General features: G+C 41.7%; 1 protein-coding gene across 1 annotated transcript in view; it reads left to right on the top strand.

Moving 5' to 3' along the window:
- Window positions 1–13,243, top strand: part of DSN1 (DSN1 component of MIS12 kinetochore complex) — a 52,441-nt gene extending 39,198 nt beyond the window's left edge. The window contains exons 9-10 of the mRNA XM_063449185.1: window positions 3,290–3,377; window positions 13,088–13,243. Of these exons, the coding sequence (XP_063305255.1) occupies window positions 3,290–3,377; window positions 13,088–13,155 (156 nt within the window). The 3' untranslated portion in view covers window positions 13,156–13,243. The remainder of the gene's footprint in view (window positions 1–3,289; window positions 3,378–13,087) is intronic.
- Window positions 13,244–14,211: the final 968 nt, after the last annotated feature.

Raw genomic sequence — 14,211 nt, 5'->3', positions numbered from 1 at the left:
TCACTCTGTAATTGTCTCATTTATTGTAAATTCCCCCCCCTTTCATAATATTGCAAAGCGCTGCGGAATTAGTTGGTGCTATAATGTTGCGGAACCACCGCGGCCGTCCTGGGCGGGAGACACCTCGCTTGAGTGGCGGGCTTTCTATATTTGGAAGACAAAGGAACAGCGACCCCCCCAAGCATAGAGGATCCTGGGATAACCACTGTTTATGTGCATGGAAGACCCCTTGCATGGGACTATGCATATAAGCAGTGTGTGGCAATAAAATTGTGTTGTACCTCCAGAACTGTGTGTCGTCCAGTTACTAGGGCGAAATGGGTCTCTTTATATCCTAAGTGGATCCTGAGCAGCTGAAGGAAGCTATTAGCGGAGGTAACCGGTCCGGTTACCCGGAGTCAGCTACAATTGGTGGCAGATGTGGGATTGTACTTCCCAGCCGAACTTAACCAGCGTTCGTGAGCCGAACCAATCCATAGACTACACAAACCTAAAGAGAAAAACACTACAAGAATTGCTGGAAGCCAGGGGACAATCGCCAGCAATAGAACCAAGGCAGCGACCACAGGAACAAGTGCGGGCTCCCCTGGATCCCCTCCCGGCAGTTGTTTCTCAGGTCTAGGACTTCCCGAGGGTGTGGGCTATGTGGGGGTGACTGCTCCATTTGGATTGAGAGCCAGGTGAGTAGCGGATGAGCTGGATACCTGTCTTCCGGCCTTGAGGTGTCCTTCCAGAATTCCTCCGCAACCGCAGTCTTGCAGCAGGTACACTGTTCAAAGCAGGCTTTGGTTGCTGCAATCGGCTAGGTCATGAGCGTGTCTCCGCACTCGTCGCTTGCTTGTATCCCAGCTCCTCTGGTCTCTTTCAGGCAGTAAAGAATGTGTTGCTGTCATACGCTTCTCCAGTAGGGTCCACAATTGCTCAACGATTTACACTGCATTTTTGATGTGTCCTTTTGGATAGGTTCATGCTTAGAAAAAAACTCAAAGAGATCCGTGCACACACCATATATCTTCAAGGCTTACTTAAAGCAGCACTGTCACACAGAACTTACCTTTCTCCTATTGTTTCCTCTTCTCCATCTTTCAGAATCTGTTCTTTTCTTTATTTCTGATCTAGTTTTCTTTAAACCATAAGACAAACTAGTCCTTACTTTGTCTTATGTATTTCTTACGCTTTGTTTCTTTGATCCAAGGAGGAGCTTAAGTCAATTCCATTTCCTGTGTGAAGGAGAAGTGTGGGTACTTTCTGGGACACAGGAAATAGAGCCGACTTAAGCTCCTTCTTTGGTCAAAGAAAGTAAAGCGTAAGACAAAGTAGTCCCTACTTTGTCTTAAGTTTTAAAGAAAAGAACAGATTCTGAGAGAGGAAGAGAAGAGGAAACAATAGGAGAAAGGTAAGTTCGGTGTGACAGTGCCACTTTAATAATGATTGTTTAAAGTGAAGAAAAAAAATGGCAATATTTGTAACTCCGTTGTTTTAAGGCCCCCCACTACAACATAACATGGGAGATAAATTAGCTTGCTGCTTTAACTGCTTAGAGAGACTTTCTCCAAGCTTTATATTCAACATCTCCCCCAGTTAAACCTGAACCATTTTACAGTTTTCCCTTTAATCCCAATTTTTTTTTTTACATATATTTTTCCTTGCATTCCTTTCTTGAAGTGCCCTTTTTGATCACATTTCTTGAAAAAGAGATTCTTGATTCCAAACGCAGTTACCAGAATCTTTGTAACTTGGACTGTGGGTGCGCTATCCAAAGTTATTCCTAGATTGGCAGAGCTCCTTGGTGGGAGGTCTTTGCTCCACAGAAACTGGGTCCAGATACTGGTGGGAGGTGGCAGGTAGCCCAAACTTGTAAAACATTATCTAAGGTCGTAATCTGAACTCTAGGGTGAGCTGGGAGTGCAATGTGTGCTTGGATTCTCAACTATTACCCTGTAAATATCACTGTGTATACGTTTTCTGCTTGTATGCATTAAAACAGAATTTCTTTAATAACTCCTGTCAACCGCTTGACAAACTCTGTACCCTTTCACGTTTATCAGAGGCTGACAACTCTCTTTGATACCCTAATACCCTCTGAAAACTTTATTCCATAATAATAATGTAATCAGAACAGGAGAGGCTGGTCTCTGACTTGGGTTTAGATCTGTTCTGCTTTGTTTTTCATCTCTCATCAGGTAGATGAATCGCGGCCAGTTATCCTTTCTTACCCTGGTTGGGTAGGCATGTTCTCTGCAATGATTATAGCACTTCCCAGGGCATCTCACAGAGTACTCACAAACATTAGGCTAGACTGAATGTAATGGGTCATAGACGAGTAGAGAGTTATTGCAGCTACATTTTAAAATTATCTGGACAACCAAAACATGCAACGATAAAGGTGATTTTTGAGGGTAAATATAGACGGAGTCCCAGAGGCCAGAAATATTTATGCAAAACATGAGAAATAAGGATAACCTAAGTAAATGAGGCAAACGGCACAAGCTAAATTGTGTAGTTACTAGTTAAAGAATTTTGAATTGTAGTCCAAAATAGCCAAATTGGGAAAATTCTTTCAATTCTGTATCTGTCTTGAGTGAATAACATTTTTGTCAAAGTGGTCTTCTATACACATAGTGCACCTGTCCCTAGTTATATACAGATCCTACCTCTTTTTACATTAAAATGAAAGGTTTTGCGCACCTTTTTCCAGCTCCGAGACTCCCTCGGCGCCGTTCACCTCTCCGCTTAAGACAATGGTTGAATCCAAAGCGCCTCATAGAGGAGCACTGAGAACATGATGTGCATGTGTAGCGAGCATCATGTGTATATCCAATGCTTCTCATGGGATAGTATTGAATCAAACTCTAAGATTTGAGGTGGATTTAATCCTGCAATGTAAGCTTTGCAGTTTTCTAAAATACTGCCATGTTTTACACACTTCATTGAGATTAAATTGTCTGGGTAACCATTAAAATATGGAACAAAAACGTTGGAAGTAATTGCAGAAAAGACTATATAACTTTAGTGAATTGATCAGTTGCTGTGTATATTAACAGACCTTTGGATAGAGCTCCATCAGTATTCCTATATATGGGTTCCAGCCTTTAGACCAGTACACAGAGTTATTTGTGATTAGGAGCAATATTTAGTGCTGTTTTGTGAACAATAACCAGTGAGAAATAGATTTTGATCTCAATCTTAATATATGTCTTACATTGCCTGCTTGTTTAAATCTAACCATCATGCTTGTTATCATTTAGGAAATAAATGAAATTCAGTCTTAATTATCTTTTTTTTCCAGTTGGAAGACATCCAGGGATCAATCCAGTTACTAAATTCATTCTTAGAAGACACCAGTCGAAAGTTACAGAAAATGTCATCACAGCTAAGTACGTGTGTTCTTGGCATCCATATTATTAGTGTTTGTTTGTTTGTTTTTTAAATTCTTTATTTTTGCGTTGTGCTTATGGTTACATACATGTTTGTTCTGCCACAACAGCAGGCATAAAAACATTCAAACAGTACCAGTAGTATAGCATTATGACATTTTGAGGTTTACGCACATTTTGTTTTTCTTTAGCGTGGTTAAACATTCAATGAAGATGTGTTTCTCAACAAGATAGGCATATGGTTGTATCAGGGTTGTGTGTCCAAGTTGCCAGATTTGGCATTTCAGGTGTATACATGTTGAAGTAAGTTATGTGTAGTATTGTGCAGGAGAGACAAGTGTTTGTTAGTCTGGGGAGCTGTACGATTCGTGGTGGTTCAAGGAATTATATGAGCTAGGATGTTATCTTAAGATGAAGTAGGGTTGCGCAGACTAACTCATGGAATAGGTCTTGTAGCAAGATATCTCAGACAAGTTCGAGGTGAGTAAATAGGTCGTGGTGGGTTCAGGTGGTGGGGCTTTGGGAGACTGGGTAAGTGTTTTTTTTTTTTTCATTTTGCATCTTAAATCTAACTTATTAATCCCGTAGTGATAGTTGACATACAATGTGTGCTTGCTGTTTAACGCCTTAAGGACCCCATGACTGTATCGTCATGCAGTGCTGGGCTTTAACGACACATAGACCATCGTAGAGGAAATGTACCATCAGGGGAAGAATTCCTGCTGGTACCAAGCACCCTTATGTATTTTTCGATACCTGGGGCTCCCTTTTGTCAGTTGGGGCCAGACTGGCAAGAGGGCTATGAGCAGTGCTCAAAGTGAGTTCTGCTCATGGCCCTTTAAATCATTTAAATGCTGCGGTAGCACGATTGCACTACCATAGTAAACTTGAAAATTATTTTGACCCTAATAAGGCACTGGAGGGTCTTCTTGCTTGCCCCCTGCAGCAGGAGCGTTGCTGGGCTCTGCTAGCTGCCATGCACTGATCTAAGGGAGTATGAGCTTTCCCACTAATGCTGCAATCACACAGTACAGAGTCCTCAAAAAAAACCTTACTACTGACATCATCAGAGGCATTTCCCAGCTCACACATACAGACATCAGCAGAGGAAATCCCTTAAGAAGGTGGGATTAGGACTGGAATTATAGGTAAGATTATGGGTGGGATTAGAGGTAGGATTATGGGTAGGAAAAAGGGTTAGATTATGTATAGGATTATGGGTAGGAAAAAGGGCTAGATTATGTATAGGATTATGGGTAGGAAAAAGGGTTAGATTATGTATAGGATTATGGGTAGGAAAAAGGGTTAGATTATGTATAGGATTATGGGTGAGATTAGAGGGTTAGATTATGTGTAGGATTATAGGTTGGTTATGGGTGGGATTATTGATCAGGGGTAGGATTGTGGGAAAAAGTGTACATGCGGTGTTATTGTACTCGTTAACAGCAGCAGAATACAAATATGGGGGGCTTTGCAGTAAGACATGGGTGGTCTGTGAATGTTTCAAAAATAAAACGTGTGGGGGAAAAAAAAGTACAAAAAATGTATTAATTTAACTTTAGTTTGTAATAAAATGATTAATTGAAAAGTGTTAAAATGCTCTTAGTTACACGGCCTGGGGGGTGAACTTTCTTCAAATATATACTTTTGTGTAACAGTTTTGGATTCTGTAACTACTATAAAAGTTGCAATCTCAGCATGCCAAATTTAGCAAAGTTTTAGCTTTAAAACGACAACACACTCATTGCAGTATTTGCTCAATAACTTCTAAAAATGTAATTAAATCTTAGACCTATTGGGCATTTTAACAATGAGGACTAATTAGTTAATCTAGTTTGTTAGTTTTCTGCACTTGGTATGTAGAAATTATTAAATGTAAAACTGAGAAAATGAATGTTTTGTTTTTCCATTTTTAAAAATATTTTATTTCTATTTAATATTGTGTTATGTAAATGTCTAAGGGAATAAAAAAATCCCTTTCTCTTGTAAAATAATTATATATGATATGTATGGGTGCCTTTTAAACAGAATGGGGGAAATTGTGGTAGGATGAACACATGTCAAAAGTGTCAAAAAGGTCTTGATTACAAACGCGCAAATCCTTAAGGGGTTAAATATCCACTTAAATGGTCTCACAGACTGTTTTTTTTTTTTGTGTAATATATTTTATTAAGTTTTCAATCTTTATACATGTTACACATTTGCAGAACACGGTTAAACATACAGAAACCATAGTTACATTATTACATGAGTTCGGTTTAACATAGATTCACACATTATATGCATAAATTGTAACACAAGAGGGTATGCCGCTTTCCCTATGGTGATAAACAGTATTTAGTTGCGTGTGTCCGCTTTTAAACAGAAGGTCAGCTATATGGCATCGTCTGTGTCTTCAGTGATATCGTTCTTCTGTTCCTTTATGTGAACTCTATGTCAATCTTTGTCCGTGTTCCCAGTCAGTTATAACTCAAAACTAGAAGTTAACAGTGGGGTGGGGGGGGAAGAATGGGGGGGGGGGGGGGGGAGTGAGAGTGTACCAGGGTATCTGGAGTCATTGGTCGGTTTCAATCGGGGCCCTGTATGTCATTATTGTTTGCTAGTGGGATACTCTTTATTTGTTAATCTCCAGGCGTCCCATTTTTTCCAAGCTGTCTGCCAAAATTGTTTCCCTTTTGTCGTCTGCCTTGCAGCTGTTTCATAGGATTTGGTGGTTTCCACCATATCTAGGTATGTGTCAATTGCTGGAGTGTTCACCTTTAACCACATTTTACTTATAGAAGTGAGAGCTGTGACAATTATATGGTAGATGAGGTATAAATCTTGTTTTTGTAAATCTTGAGGTAACATTAATAACAGGAGGAGTTCCGGGGAAATGTGTATGTCCTTGCTGATAAGTTTCTTAATAATATTTGATATGCCTTCCCAGAAGGGTTGTACTTTTGGGCATGTCCACCATATGTGGAGCATTGTGCCGGGTTCCGTATGACACCTCCAGCAATTCCCCGATTGTCTCTTGTCATATTTGTGTAGTGTATGTGGTACTATATACCAGCGATAGAGTATTTTCCTACTCGTCTCTACATGTGATGTGTTTAGCGTGAGATGTTTGTGAGCCCACATAATTTTTAGCCAGGTATCATTGGGCATATTCAAATGTAGGTCTCGTTCCCAAGCTCTTACAAAGGGCAGAGATTTAGGTAGTGTTAGGGGTTTAGTTAGCCTATATAAAGTAGATAGTAGCTTTTTCGGTCGCTGGTTAGTTATACATATTTTCTCCAGTGGAGACAAGGGGAGTCCCTGGTTGTGTATTTTGCCCTCCATGGTCTGTTTCCGCACCCATGAGTGCAGTTGTAGATATGTGAAATATGCTCTTTTGGGTAGTCCATATGTTTCGGAAAGTGATTCGTAGGGCAGAAGGCGGCCCTCTGGCATGATCTGGGAGAGGCATTTGATTTTGTGGTCATTCCATAGACCGCTATCAAATTCGGGGATAAGCACGTAGAGTGCCTGCATTTGCATTGCTGGGGATATATAAGATGCCGGGTAATGTTTTATCACATGTTTATCCCATGCTTTGAGGGTGGCAATGGTCGTGGGGCAGGTTTGCGTGGATTTTGGCCTTTGGTGCTTAGGGATCCAGGCCAGGGTTGGCAATGTTAACCCGCCCGTGTTTATCTTTTCAATATGGTGCCATGGTGGCATTGTGTCGTGATGGAATGTCCCTATAAGGGTGCTCATGAGGGCTGCTGTGTAATAGCTTGCTATTTCTGGCGCCCCCATTCCTCCTTCTTTAAAAGGTTTATACATGGTGGCCGCTGCCACTCTAGGTCTCTTACCTCCCCATATATAACTATTTAGTGTGCGTTGAGTGTCAGTAAAAAAAACTTTTGGTATGCAAATTTGGAGTGTCCTGAACAGGTATTGTAGCTTGGGCAGAAGCATCATTTTTATTGCAGCTATTCTGCCCGTCCAGGAGACATACTTCCCTTTCCACCCCTGTAGCTGCTGTTTGATGTTGCGTAGTAGTGGAAGATAGTTTGCTTTGTACAGTTTCTTGGTCATTGGTGTGAGGTGAAGCCCCAAGAACGTTAAATGGTCCCGTCTCCAGTCATAGGAGTAGCTATTTTGTAAGCTAGTGAGTTGGGCTGTCGTGAGGTTAAGGCCCATAGCCTGCGTCTTACTGACATTGAGTTTATAATAAGAGCATCGACCGAATTTTGTCAGAATATGTTGTAGGCAAGGCAGGGAAGAGTCAGGGTTTGATATGGTAAGCATCACATCGTCCGCAAACAATGTTATTTTATGTGATTTCCCCCCTATTGTTATCCCCTCTATGTCCGGTGAATCTCTTATACGCTGAGCTAATGGTTCTAGTGCTAATATATACAAGAGTGGGGAGAGTGGGCAGCCTTGTCGCGACCCGTTGGAGACCTGGAAGGACTTGGAGACAAACCCGCCATTGGCTATTCTCGCTGTGGGGTTATCATATAAGGCCGATATCAACATTATTAGAGTCTCCGGGAAGGCAAACTTCTTCAATACAGCTGTTAAGTATCCCCAGTGTAGCCTGTCGAACGCTTTCTCTGCGTCTAAAGACAAGGCCACACTGGGTTCTCCCGATAGTTGAATGTTATGAAAGATGTTAATTAACTTCCTAGTCCCATCGGAGCCCAATCTACCCCGTACGAACCCCACTTGATCATCTCGAACTAGTTTAGGTAGGACTGTTCCCAGTCTATTTGCATAGATCTTGGCAAGTATCTTTAAATCTGTATTTAGGAGTGAGATGGGTCTCAAGTTTTGGCATTTATTGGGTGGTTTCCCGGGCTTGGGGAGAGTAGTTATATGAGCTAATAACATTTCCTGTGGTATTTTGCCTGTCTGGATAATTCCATGGTAGAGTTTCTCTAAGAAGGGGGTTAGGACGTGGGAGAAGGTTTTGTAATAGGCATTGGTGAAGCCATCTGGGCCTGGGGATTTCCCCTTCGGGAGAGTCTTGATAACTCCTGCTATTTCAGACTGAGTGATGGGTGTCTCCAAAAGGGACCGGTCTATCTGTGACAGTTTTTGCGTGTTCGCGTCGGCTAAGAATTCGTCAATGTCTGAGGGAAGTGGCTGATATGTAAGCTCATCTTTTTTAAGGTTGTATAACCTATCATAGTAGTCTGCTAGCGTATCATTGATGTCTTGAGGGTTATACACCTTATTTCCCTGTTGGTTAAAGAGAAACTGTATTTTTGAATTTAGTCTTTTCTGCCTCATGAGGTTTGCGAGGGCCTTTCCCGCTCTATTTCCCTGTGTGTATGTGCGTAGTTTTAGCCTGTAGGATATAGTGGCTGACGTGCGGACTTGAATATCGTTTAATTGTTTTTTAGTTTGGTCTATGCGCTGCTGAGTGAGCGTTGATGGGTTTGTTATTTGTGAGTGTGTGTCTTCCCTAAGTCGTCTCATGAGTGTTAAATAATGCATTTTCGCCTGTTTGTGTAAATAAGATGCTTGGCTGATCAGAAGCCCTCGGATATAGGCTTTATGCGTCAGCCACGTTGTAGCCATAGAAACCTCCGGAGTGTGGTTTATATCAAAGAACGCTTCAAGTTCCTCAGCTAGTTTAGTGACCAGTTCAGGGTTGTGTAGGAGAGTTTCATTTAAGCGCCATGGCGAAGTGACTCGGGATTGAAATTGGTCTGGTAAGGACACCGTTACCGGTGCGTGATCCGACCACACAATGTTACCTATTTCACTGCTTAATGCAGTCGGCAATAAATCTCCTGAGACAAATATAAAATCTATTCTAGAATAGGTTCTGTGGACCGAGGAATAAAAGGTGAACTCCTTGTCATTCGGGTGTTGCGCCCTCCACACGTCATATAGGTTATGTTCCATGAGAGTTTTTACTAATGCTCCAGCCTGCTTGCTCAGTGTTTTGCATCTTGATGAGTCAGCTGTTTGCGTAGTGTCTAGTCTAGGGTGTAAGGTGTGGTTTAAGTCTCCACACAAGATAGTGGAAGAGGGGTGTGTCTGGGGTATTTTATGTAAGACTTTCTGGAGAAAGTTTCTCTGTTCCGAGTTAGGGCTATATATCCCCACCAGCGTGTACAGAGCATTATTGATTTTACAGTGTACAATTAAAAAACGGCCTTGTGTATCTTTTTTGAGATGTAAGAGTTCAAATGTGATAGTATTGTGTATGAATAGCGATACTCCTCTTGACTTAGATGAATTCGTGGAGTGGTATTGTATAGGATAGTCTTTGCTCGCAAATGCAGGCACCCTATTATGTACAAAATGTGTTTCCTGCACACATAGTATGTCTGATTTATTGCGTTTTGCGTCGTCAAGGAGGAGTCTCCTTTTGTGAGGTGTGTTCAACCCTCGGGCATTAATAGACATTATTTTCAACATTTGTGTTTAGGTATAGAACTATGCAGTAATAACAGTACAGTACATGACTAAGTTTCCCCTTCATACAGTTGGTGGAACTCTTGCAGTAGTCTCTCAGCAGATATGTTAGATTCAGCTTTAAACCAGTGGTTATCAGCCCTGATGACTGAAGGGAATAGTGAGTGTGGCCTCGTTTCAAATTTAACCCTGTCAGGGTATGCGACTGATCCCTGATATTTGGGGAAGGAAGATGTGAACTTGGGGAGGAATTTATAACTATGTACAGTGTGTCTCGTACAGAGACAGTATGTGGGTATACCACATCTGGGGGATAGAACAGAAAACTTCCTATCATAACGTGGCTATTGGGCACCTGTTCGCGCCATAATAGGCACATCCACTATAGAGTATTTTGTTATATAATGCCTTACTCGACGTTTGTCACCTGTGTTGTGAAGACTTATATAATCTTTTGAGAGTCTTATGTTTTGTAACCAACTTCAGTTAGCACTGCCTTGCTCTGACCGGGTGTTGTTACATGTCTGGTTCAGGTTTGGGTATACCTTATATTAACATTTGCTGTGCAACTCCCTCCTCCCGACATTTACAAATATGCATGCAACATTACACAGTCTAAGTCCTAATAACATTCCCATCATTAGTGTCTTCCACCCTCCCTTAAGCCCTTTACATAACAATCTTGGTTTATAACGTCGTCCATATACTAGGGGCCTGGGTCACAGGTCCCCTTTACCTCGTGGGTTTATAGAGCTCATAGGGTCAGGAGCAGTGGGCACCATCTTGTCGCGGTTCAGAGTGTACAGTCCAGTTCTCGGTGCGGGTATAGTGCCCGGTAAGTTGCGAGTGCATCTCCTGATGGGAGTAGTAGTCCAGACACTTGGCCTCTCAACGGAGGATCGCAGAGGGGATCTCGGGTGAGTAAGTTCGGGGATTCATCTCCTCGGCAAGCATTTCGGATCGGGCCTTCCCGCGGTGTGTCACTGCTCTGCGTACGCTTCGTCACAGCGATGGCGGAAAGACCCGATCCAGAGTCTCACCGCCACATAAGGTAGTCCAGACAGGTAAGGGAGCTTGAGTCCACAATGAAATGCCCTGCGTCCGGGCCTCTCTTGTGATGTAGTTCGAAGCTGGTGAATGTCCATAATGTTCATTTATTATTTCTTCTCTTAACGTCCATATTTAGACAGGGATGGACGGTCTTAGACCGGTATTCGTCCGGTTTAGTTCTTGTCTCGAGGTTTTTCCCAGTCTCGTTTCAAAGCACCTGTTTGGTTTGTGGAGGTGGTCAGCGGCACCACTGGCAAGGCCCAGGCTAGCAGTTTTGTCACTCCCGCCTCCGGGGTGTTCAGCACCGTCGTGATTCCATCTTTTGTGACTATCAGTTTAGTGGGGAAGCCCCAACGGTATCGAATACCATGCGACCGCAGTGTGTTGGTTACTTGGGAGAATTCCCTCCTTTTCTTTAAGGTAACGGCTGATAGATCCGCATATATCTTGACTGTTGGGTAGTCCGTTGGAGGTTTTGCTTGTGTTCTACTGTTCTTTAAAATGTGTTCCTTAATATGGAAATAATGAGCCCGGAGTAAAACATCTCTTGGTACAGCCTGTGGAAGGTGCCCGGGCTTGGGTATCCGGTGCACCCTGTCCACCAGCAGCATGTCTGCCGGTATCTCTGGGGCATGAGCATGCAACAGGTTTCTCACATAGGCCTGCAAGTTTTCATTCGTGATTTCTTCCGGTACTCCACGCAGACGGAGATTATTTCGCCGTGAGCGATCCTCCATATCTGCTAGCTTGCCCTCCAGTTTGCTAATTTCTGTGGCCATTCGTTCCACATTCGTGGCCAAGTCATTGTGGGCCGTGGCGAACTCGTCGCATTTATCCTCCATGTGCGACGTTCTTTTACCTAGTTCTTGTAGGTCTTTTCGTAATGAATCCGCCGTATGCTGCCATGTGGCTACAAGTTTGTCGGAGAGAAGCTCCAGGGCCGCGTTCAAGTCGGCTTTTGTGATTTGTGCTGCATCTTGCGTCTTTGTTCGGGTAATAATGTGCGCATTGTCGGCCATTTCAGAGATCATAGGTTCCGTTGGGGCCTGTTCCGCCTGAGACGCCGGAGACGTTTTCTGGCTGAAAAAATTGAGCTTGTCCGGTTTTGCCGAGCTCCTCTTGTTCTTGGACTGAGACATCGCTAGATAATAGTAGTGGATGCTGCTGTTTTATTTAAGATTGCATTAGATTAGGTGTCCTGATGCCGGAGCAAATTTTCATGCGGCCATCTTGCTCCGCAGTTAGCCACGCCCCCCCACAGACTGTTTTAAGACTTAGTTGTTGCCTTCCAAGTGAGGAATAGTATTTGGTGACCACTGTTAAACTTTTAGCTCCAGCATAGTGAGCCTGTTGTAGTGATTATGGTGCCAGGTGTGCCATCCCAGGGTAAGTTGTCAAACTTTTTAAGAATACTTTTTCAACTTACATGGTGTCTGCTAGATGCCTGCTGCCACCTCCGCTTCAACCGGAACCTCTTCCACTGAGCTAAGCTCAGCCTTGCAGGGAGCTCTCATTGTGTGAGAGAAATGGGTTGTGGTGTCACTTGCTAAAGCTTTAATATAATTAAAGAAAAAAAAAATGCATGGAGAAAGAATAACACAAATTACAAGTGATTTCCAATGTTTTATTTAGTGGTGCAATTACCTGAGAAGTGACCATTACACTTTAACCTATACAATGACCAAAAGGGGTTATGATGATTGGAATGTCCTTAGATGTGGGTTCTAAGCCTTACATGGGGTTGTATAAGTAGATCTGATCTCTACTATTCATAGTACAAAAAATGTGAAGCCAGTTTGAGCTAAAATTAAAAAAAATTATTCTCTGATTATTGGAAACCCAGCTCCGATTTGGAACACGTTAATCAGTAGTAGCGGACAATGCTTCTGACATAGCTATAGATTAGGCTCAGTATTTGGAATCCTGACTGTTTCTAAAGAATCGATTATTTTCATCTATTTTATGCATTTTTTGGTTTCAAAGGGAGGTAGATTTAGTTTTCCAGCAGCAAACATGCAGGGTGAAGCCAACAGAAAAATAACTGCACTCGTAGATAACGGCCACTGTATTTACAATATACTGAAGCAAAGGTTCAAGATATTGGCAGCCTACACTTGTTTTTGTAAATGAATTTAAGGATAGTCAATTTTTAAGAGATGTATTTTCTTTTACTACTTCTGTATTTACGATGCATGTGTTCAAAACACTAGCAGTACTGCGTTTATTAATATTTGTGTATATATTCCTCTCATTTGCAGAATCTAAATCTTTCAAACCAGTGGAAGACTCACCTGTACGGAAATTTTTGAAGATTCCCCAGAAATAATGTATTTGTGTAATATTGTTCCATATAAGAAATGACAGCAGTTCACACAGTCTTAACAGGGATTTGTCATATTGTAATGCTTTTTGTTAAATCTCTACTGAAGCATGTTTTCAAGTATTTGATGTTTTTCTAGACTGTCTAGTGAGGCTTATGAACCTTTTAAAATATATAACAATTTAGATAGTAATATAGGGCTTGGAAGCTTTCTTTTTGTATATATCTTCTTTTTAACAAATGTATATTCAGCCATGTGCCTTGTTATATGCTGTAATAAAAAAATCTCTGTGATCAGATCATAATTGTCTGCAAATATACGCTCCATTACATAAAAAATATTGGTCTCCATTTAAAAAAAAAAAAAAAAAAGGTATGAAAGGCAGACACGGAGATCAGGCAAAAGGTTAATCGCTTGCTCTGTGCTTAGTTTCCACACAGAAATTATCAAATGAGTTGTAGGTCAATGATGTCATTACATAAGGAACATATACCTTTAGGAATTCAACCTACAATTAACATTTCAGAACTGAAATACCAAGAAGGTTCCCTTTCTGTGAAAAAAAGCAGTAACCCTTTGTGAAAGGAAAAGGGGACTTGGTCTCGGGCATAAGGACCATACCTGAACTTCCAACAGTGTTCGTCCTTTCTCCCTGTCTGCAAGGTCTCTGCTTGCAGTAGTGTTGAATAGCTCATTTGAATCTCTCCCCAAACACCAGACAATACTTATTTAAGGGAAGAGCAATGTATAAGGCAACACATAACCCATAACCATAGCAGGAACCAAAAACGTGTAATATTATGTGGTACCACTGGTGCCAGGGTGTGTGGACAGCACCAAATGAAAGTGGCAGATTGCATTAATTGAATGATAATTACAAACAACTGCACAAATCAAAAACCCAAAAAGATTTTCGCACATAAAGATAAACTGCCCTGCAGCAATAACCCATTATGGGCTGCTGACAGTTTTCACTATTCCTACAGTATTAACATCTTCTATGCCCACATGGCATGTTAGTTTTACTGCCATATCTACAGAGTCCCATTTTAGTCGTAATA

The sequence above is a fragment of the Pelobates fuscus genome, chromosome 3, assembly GCF_036172605.1.
Source record: "Pelobates fuscus isolate aPelFus1 chromosome 3, aPelFus1.pri, whole genome shotgun sequence".
NCBI classification, from domain to species: Eukaryota; Metazoa; Chordata; class Amphibia; order Anura; family Pelobatidae; genus Pelobates; species Pelobates fuscus.
This window is presented reverse-complemented; position numbering and strand designations above follow the sequence as displayed.